We start from the raw sequence: 8,736 nt of genomic DNA, 5'->3' as shown, positions 1-8,736 counted from the left end.
ACTCTTATTATTAAATTTATTGCCACCACGACCTCTACTACTACAGGCATATGTATATTTGTTTGTGTGTATTTATATGTTCATAAGAATGCACCAAAATGATAACAATGATTATTTCCAGGTTGTGGGATAATGAATGTCCTTCTTTTTTTCCTCTTTGCTCTTCTGCATGTCCCCTATATTTTCTATAATCATGTATTTATTCAACAAATATATTTTGAGCAACTATTATGTTTTAGGCACTGGAAATATGTTTTTCTGGAATATAGAAAAACATTTTCTAGATGTTGGAAATACAGCTGTGACATAAATAGATAATTTCAAGCCCACATTTACTTAGACATATGAATACTATGCATATTATTTCATATGATAGTAAGTGCTAAGGAAAAAAATAAATGTGGGAAGGAGAATGGAGAGTGGTGTTGCTATTTTAAAAATGTTGGACAGAAAAGACTTACTTGGGAAGGCAGTAATTCAAAAATACATGAGAAGATGTGCAGAAAAGCCATGAAGATTTCCTGGGCAACAGCATTCCAGGCAACTAAAAGATGTTTGAGTTTGATGTGTACCTAACATGGTCAATGGATAGTTGGGAGGCCTATGTGGCTGTAACAAATTGAGTGAGGATTAGAGTAGCAGAGGATGAGGTCAGAGATGTTAATGTGTGCCAAATCACACTGTACAATCTGGGTCAGTAAATATTTATTACTTTTACTATTAAAAAGGAACACTGAAAAATTATAAAGAAATGATTAATACAAAAATCCTAAAACTCTTGAAAAAAACATTGCACAGAATATAAATGTTTTCATCCAGTGAAATGAGATCACCAAAATTATTACAAAGGACTTTTGTCAAGTGCAATATCACAAAGTTGAGGAAATGTAAGAAACATTATCAAATTATATTGGATCAAATTAGTTCATTATATTAATACGGTTTTCTCATCTATTGGCTATTTTAATACAAATTAAATCTAAATTAAAAGCTAAGATCAGGCTCCAGCATTCAGACTGGATTTTTCAATACATTAATAATAAACAATGTCTCCATCTATAAAAACCTTATCTCTAACCCCTTCATTAAAAAATCCAATTTTCAAAATAAAAGCGATTGTTTCCATTTTTAAAAACTCTTGCTGATCCAAGAGAATATTCCAAATTTTAGCTTGAATTAATTTTACCCACAGAAATCGTAAAGACCGAGAGCTAGAAATTAAAACAAACATTTCTACTTGGAAAAACTATTAATAAATTTTAAATTGTGAGGATAACTCAGAACATTATCCTGAAAAAGTGCAAAAGTTTATCAGTCGCCTAAATGAAATGACCATCATTCAGTAAGGGTTACAATATGTCCTAGATTAGTGAACCAATATAGAAGCTTTTCTCTCTTTCGTTTAGCTTTCTTTACATTTGTTTATAGGGAAAAAGGAGAGAGATGGGGCAATGGCAACAGGCATTTGGAGAATTCTCATAAAAAATACACACTTTGCCTCATAAAACTATAAACAGAACTACCATATGATCACACAATTCTGCTGCTGAGTATGTATCTTAAAGAAAATCAGTGTATTAAAAATATATTTGCACTCCCATTTTTATTGGAGCATTATTCACAATCACCAAGACATGGAATCAACCTGTTTCCATAAAGGGATAAATAGATTAACAAATTGTGTTATATGCACAATGAAATATTATTCAGCCTTTAGAAAGAAGGAGATCCTGTCATTAGCAACAACATGGATGGAACTGGAGGTCGTTATGGTCAGTAAAATAAGTCGGGCCTAGAAAGCCAAATATTGCATGCTTTCACTCTTAAGACCTAAAAAGGGGACCTCATGGAGATGGAGAGTAGAATGATGGTTACCAGAAGCTGGAAAGAGAAAGGGGCAGGAGGAAATGAAGAGAAGTTGGTTAATGGGTACAAAAATACAGTTATACAGAAGGAATAAGTTCTGATATTCAACAGTACAATAGGAAACTTATAGTTAACAATAATGTATTGTATATTTCAAAATAGCTGGAAGACAAGAATTGTAATGTTTCCAACACAAAGAAAAGATAAATGTTTGAGGTGATGGATATCCCAGTTACCCTGACTGATCATTACACATTTATACAGGCGCCAAATATCACGAACCCCAAGAATATATATATCTTTGATATATCAATGTAAAAATATGAAAAAATACACACTGACTTCAGAAATAAACATTGAATAAAGGGCACACTCTAGACAAGGATTATGTATATTTAGATAATATGTATATTTACTCCTTGCTCTGTCCTAAGCCTATGAAAAAAAGTAGATTGATAAGAAAACATAACCTTTGACTTTTTTCTTTGTGACATCCCTTATTCCTGCATGTACACAGCTTATTACTGTTGAATAAAATCTCACAATCCTGAAGACTGATACGTTTATAAATTCATGGTCTCCAACTTCATCAGGGTCTTCAAAGTCTGTTGACAGTCCTTTTGCTCACCCCTGATCAGCTCCCATTCACATTCTTCTCAGCAAGCATATATCTTCAGAACTCAGTGCAAGCTCTCTGTCCCTTACTCATGGTATTTAATTTCTGTTCAATTCAATGTGTGCTTAGCACTTACTATATGTCAGTCACTGTGCTAGGCCCTGAAGATACAAAGACAAATGTGATGGCCCAACCCTCAGCAATCCTATGATTAGTGGTGATCAAACTTTCTGGTCTTAAGAATCCTTTACACTCTTAAAAATTACTGAGAATCCCAAAATTATTTTTGTTTATCTGCATTGTATCTGTTAATATTTGCTGCATTCAAACTGAGAAATTTTTACGATACTAATTTATTGGTTTATTTTAAATGTCAATAATAAGCCCACTACATATTGGCATTGTTAACATACATTTTCTTAAAAATTGTGATATTTTTATAAAAAAAGATGAGAAGAGTAGGATTATTTTACTTTTTGAAAATGTATTTAATATCTAAATAAAAATAAGAAGTAGATTGTCATAACTACTTCATTCAATCTGTTGTGATATGTTATTTGATTGACATATATGAAAACATTTAAGTCTCACACAGGTACAGTATTGAAAAGGGAGGATATTGTAAACCTTCTAAAATTATTTTAGGGACTCCTAGGGTCTTTGAATCACACTTCAAAAACCTGTGGTTTAGGGAGTGAGATATTTACATAGATTATTTCAATGTGCTGTGCCCAGTGCAATTATAGATATATACACAGATTGCTGTTGGAGCACTTCTGTTCTTACCTCATCAATAAAATCTAGGCAACCACATGTGAACCACTACACCACCTCCTGGGCTATGCTCTCTGGCTGCCGCCGCCGCCACCCTGCCCTCACCTTCACCTTCGCCTCTTCCTCCGCCCCCAGTGCACATTAAAGATCCAAAGTCATGACTGACTCCAAGTATTTTGCAACCAATAAAAAAGCAGAAATATTTGAACTAAAAGCTGAACTCAACAATGAAAAGAAAGAAAAGAGAAAGGAGGCTGTGAAGAAAGTGATTGCTGTTATGACCATGGGGAAGGATGTTAGTGCTGTCTTTCCAGACATAGTGAACTGTACGCAGACTGACAATCTGAAACTAAAGAAGCTTGTGTATCTCTACTTGATGAACTATGCCAAGAGTCAGCCAGTCATGGCCATCATAGCTGTAAATAGCTTTGTGAAGGACTGTGAAGATCCTAATCCTTTGATTCGAGCCTTGGCAGTCAGAATCACGGGGTGCATCTGGGTAGACAAAATTACAGAATATCTCTGTGAGCCCCTCCTCAAGTGCTTGGAGGATGAGGATCCCTATGTTCGGAAAACAGCAGCAGTATGCGTGGCAAAACTCCATGATATCAACGCCCAAATGGTGGACGATCAGGGATTTTTGGATTCTCTACGGGATCTCATAGCAGATTCAAATCCAGTGGTGGTGGCTAATGCTGTAGCAGCATTATCTGAAATCAGTGAGTCTCACCCAAACAGCAACTTACTCAATCTGAACACACAGAACATTAATAAGCTGCTGACAGCCCTGAATAAGTGCACTGAAGGGGCCAGATTTTCATCCTGGACTGCCTGTCTAATTACAACCCTAAAGATGATCGGAAGGCTCAGAGAATCTGTGAGCTGGTAACTCCCCAGCTATCCCATGCCAACTCAGCAGTGGTGCTTTCAGCGGTAAAAGTCCTAATGAAGTTTCTAGAATTGTTACCTAAGGATTCTGACTACCACAATATGCTGCTGAAGAAGTTAGCCCCTCCACTTGTCACTTTGATGTCTGGGGAGTCAGAAGCGCAGTATGTCTCCCTGAAGAACATCAACTTAATTGTCCAGTAAAGGCCTGAAATCTTGAAGCAGGAAATCGAAGTCTTCTTTGTGAAATACAATGATCCCATCTACGTTAAACTAGAGAAGTTGGACATCAGGATTCATTTGGCATCACAAGCCAACATTGCTCAGGTTCTGGCAGAACTGAAGGAATATGCCACAGAGGTGAATGTTGACTTTGTTTGAAAAGCTGTGTGGGCCATTGGACGGTGTGCCATCAAGGTGAAGCAATCTGCAGAGCACTGTGTAAGCACATTGCTTGATCTAACCAAGACCAAAGTGAATTATGTGGTCCAAGAAGTGATTGTTGTCATCAGGGACATCTTCCACAAATACTCCAACAAGTATGAAAGTATCATTGCCACTTTATGTGAGAACTTAGACTCGCTGGATGAGCCAGATGCTCGAGCGGCTATGATTTGGATTGTGGGAGAATATGCTGAAAGAATTGACAATGCAGATGAGTTACTAGAAAGCTTCCTGGAGGGTTTTCATGATGAAAGCACCCAGGTGCAGCTCACTCTGCTTACTGCCGTAATGAAGCTGTTTCTCAAGAAACCACCAGAAACACAGGAGCTAGTCCAGCAGATGTTGACTTTGGCAACACAGGATTCTGATAATCCTGACCTTCGAGAACTGGGCTATATTTACTGGGTTCTTCTCTCAACTGACCCTCTCACGGCTAAAGAAGTAGTCTTGTCTGAGAAGCCACTGATCTCTGAGGAGACGGAACTTATTGAGCCAACTGTGTTGGAGGAGCTAATCTGCCACATTGGTTCTTTGGCCTCTGTGTATCATAAGCCTTCCAAGGCTTTTGTGGACGGAAGTCATGGAATCCATCGTAAACACTTGCCAATTCATCATGGGAGCACTGATGCAGGTGACAGCCCTGTTGGCACCACCACTGCAACGAACCTGGAACAGCCTCAGGTTATCCACTCTCAAGGTCTTCTGGGGAGTCTTTTAAACCTTGACCTCAGTCTCCCAGTCAATGTGCCACAGGTGTCCTCCATGCACATGGGAGCAGTGGATCTCCTAGGAAGAGGACTAGATAGTCTAGTGGGACAATCCTTCATCCCATCATCGGTGCCTGCAACCTTTGCTCCTTCACCTACACCTGCTGTGGTCAGAAGTGGCCTGAATGACCTGTTTCAACTCTCCACAGGGACAGGCATGGCACCCGGTGGGTATGTGGCTCCTAAGGCTGTCTGGCTACCTGCAGTAAAGGCTAAAGGCTTGGAGATTTCAGGAACATTTACTCACCATCAAGGGCACATCTATATGGAAATGAACTTCACCAATAAAGCTCTGCAGCATAGGATGGATTTTGGAATCCAGTTTAACTGGTGTCATCCCCAGCACTCCTCTGGCCACCCATACACCACTGATGCCAAACCAGAGCATTGATGTCTCCCTGCCTCTCAACACCTTGGGCCCAGTCATGAAGATGGAACCTCTGAATAACCTGCAGGTGGCTGTGAAAAACAATATCGATGTCTTCTACTTCAGCTGCCTCAGCCCACTCAATGTGCTTTTTGTAGAAGATGGCAAAATGGAGCACCAGGTCTTCCTTGCAACATGGAAGAATATTCCCAACGAAAATGAACTTCAGTTTCAGATTAAGGAATGTCATTTAAATGCTGACACTGTCTCCAGCAAGTTGCAAAACAATAATGTTTATACCATTGCCAAGAGGAATGTGGAAGGGCAGGACATTCTGTACCAATCCCTGAAGCTCACTAATGGCATTTGGATTTTGGCCGATCTACGTATCCAGCCAGGAAACCCCAAATATTCGCTGTCATGGAAGCGTAGAACTCTTGAAGTCTCTCAATACATCTATCAGGTCTACGACAGTATTTTGAAAAACTAACAAGACTGGTCCAGTACCCTCCAATCATGCTGTGATTGGTGCAAGCCAAGAACCCTTAACTGGAAGAAATTGTATTGCTGTGTAGAATCTGAACCCAAACACACTGAGGCCACCCAGCAAGGTAGTAACTAGTCTAACCTGTGCTAATATTAAGGCACAATCTGTTGGATAGTTTTAGCTTCCTTTGAACATTTGTAACCACTGCTTCAGTCACCTCCCACCTCTCACCACCTGCTGCTGCTATCTGTCTTTACTTGTGGGCTTCTCCATACTGTGCCAACGGCTGGCTTTTTCTACACCCTGTTTTGAGTATAGTTTGGTATTTTGTAATTGAGAGCTCATTTCAAAAGCAGAGAAAGACAACAAATATTAAAGCAAGAAAAAGTGTCATTGAAAAAAAATAATAAAAACTTTCTCAACTTTCAAACCAAAACACCTACAAAGGTATTCCTACTCACACTCCCAAATCATCTTATTTCTCCAATCTCAGAAGATGAGGTGGATTGGCTGCTTTTTATTTATTTTCATTTAGCTTTAATTGACAAATAACAACTGTGTTTATATTTATGTGATACAATGTAATCTTTTGCTATATGTATACATTGCAGAATTACTAGATCAAGCTAATTAACATATCCATCACCTCAAATACTTACAGGTTTTTTGTTTGTTTGTTTGTTTGTTTGTTTTTTTCCGAGAGGGTCTCGCTCTATTTCCTAAGCCAGAGTGCAGTGGTGAGATCATAGCTCACTACAACCTCAAACTCCTGGGCTAAAGCAATCCTCCTGCTTTAGCCTCCAGAGTAGCTAGGACTACACGTGTATGCCACTATGCCTGGCTTATTTTTAATTTTTTTGTGTGTATAAAAGGGGTGTAGCTATGCTGCACAAATGGATCTCAAACTCCTGGCCTGAAACGATTGAATAATCCTCAATTGATTGCTCGTCATCCCAAAGCATTAGGATTAAAGGCATGAGTCACTGTATCTGACCCAAATACTCCTAATTTTCTGTGATGATGACAAAAATCCTACTCTGTTAGCAATTTTGAAATATACAATCAACTATTAACTATAGTCACCATTCTGTACAATCGAGTTCTAAAACTTAATCCTCCTCACTAACTGAAACTTTGTACCCTTTGACCAACATCTTGCCATTTTTCACTCTGCAGGCCCAGCCTGTGGTAACCACCATTCTACTTTCTGCTTATATGAGTTCAATTCTTTTAGATTCTACATATGAATAGGGTTGTGTGCTATTTGTCTTTGTGCGTCTGGCTCATTTCCCTTAGCATAATGTCCCCCAGGTGCATCCATGTTGTGGTAAATGACAGAATTTCCTTCTTTTTGAAAGGCTGATTAGTATTCTATTGTGATATATATCACATTTTAAAAATCCATTAGTTTATTGATGGGCACCTATGTAGTTTCCCTATCTTGGATATCATAAATAACACTACAATGAACATAGGAGTGCAGATACCTCTTTAATATAATTTCAATTCCTTTGGATATATATACAGTAGTGGGATTGCTGGATCATAGGTAATTCTACTTTTGGTATTTTGAGAAACCTCCATACTGTTTTTCGTAGGAGATTAACTAATTTACGTTCCCGTCAACAGTGTATAAGCATTCCCTTTTCTCCGCATCCTTGCCAGCACCGTTATGTTTTGACTTTTTAATAATAGCCATTCTAATAGGTTTAAGATGATATCTCGCTATGGTTCTAATTTACATTTGCCTGACAATTAGTGATGTTGAGAATTTTTTCATATATCTGTTGGCCATTTGTATGTCTTCTTTTGAGAAATGTCTTTTTGGTTTCTTTGCCCATTTTAAAATCAGTTTATTTGTTCTCTTGCTATTGAGTTGTTTGAATTGCTTATATATTTTGGATATTGATCACTTATCAGATGTATGATTTGCAAACAAAACATCTTCTCCCACTCCATGGACTGTCTCTTCACTCTGTTTCCTTTGCTGTGCAGAGACATTTTAGTTTGATGAAATCCCATTTGTCTATTTTTGCTTTTGTTGTCTACACTTTCATGGTCAAATAAAAAAACATCACCCACACCAGTGTTGTGGTGCTTTTCCCTTGTATTTTTTTTCTAGTCCTTTTACAGTTTCCGGTTCTGTATTTAAGTTTTTAATTCATTCTGAGTTGATTTCTGTATGTGGCTGTATAGTCTTTTTCCTCTTTAAAACTAACCTTTTAGGCAGGGCACAGTGGCTCATGCCTGTTTTCCGACCACTTTGGGAGGCCGAGGCAGGTGGATCACTTGAGGTTGGAGTTTGAGACCAGCCTGGCCAACGTGGTGAAACCCCATTTCTACTAAAAATATAAAAATTAGCTGGGCATAGCGATGCACGCCTGTAGTCCCAGCTACTCGGGAGGCTGAGGCACAAGAATCGCTTGAACCGGAGAGGCAGGGTTTGCAGTGAGCTGAGATCAAGCCACTGCACTCCAGCCAAGGCGACCAAGCAGGACACTGTCTCAAAAACAAACAAACAAACAAA

The 8,736-nt window shown here is 38.5% G+C and overlaps 1 protein-coding gene across 1 annotated transcript; it reads left to right on the top strand.

The window, feature by feature from the left end:
* Nucleotides 1–3,364: 3,364 nt before the first annotated feature.
* Nucleotides 3,365–6,430, top strand: LOC129475530 (AP-2 complex subunit beta-like). The gene is given in 3 exon segments (XM_055267631.2): nt 3,365–4,059; nt 4,062–5,682; nt 5,684–6,430. Coding segments are annotated over 3 exon segments (2,796 nt in total). The 5' UTR covers nt 3,365–3,413; the 3' UTR covers nt 6,213–6,430.
* The last annotated feature ends 2,306 nt before the right edge of the window (nt 6,431–8,736 follow it).

This window comes from Symphalangus syndactylus, chromosome X (assembly GCF_028878055.3).
Source record: "Symphalangus syndactylus isolate Jambi chromosome X, NHGRI_mSymSyn1-v2.1_pri, whole genome shotgun sequence".
In the NCBI taxonomy this organism is placed as follows: Eukaryota; Metazoa; Chordata; class Mammalia; order Primates; family Hylobatidae; genus Symphalangus; species Symphalangus syndactylus.
This window is presented reverse-complemented; position numbering and strand designations above follow the sequence as displayed.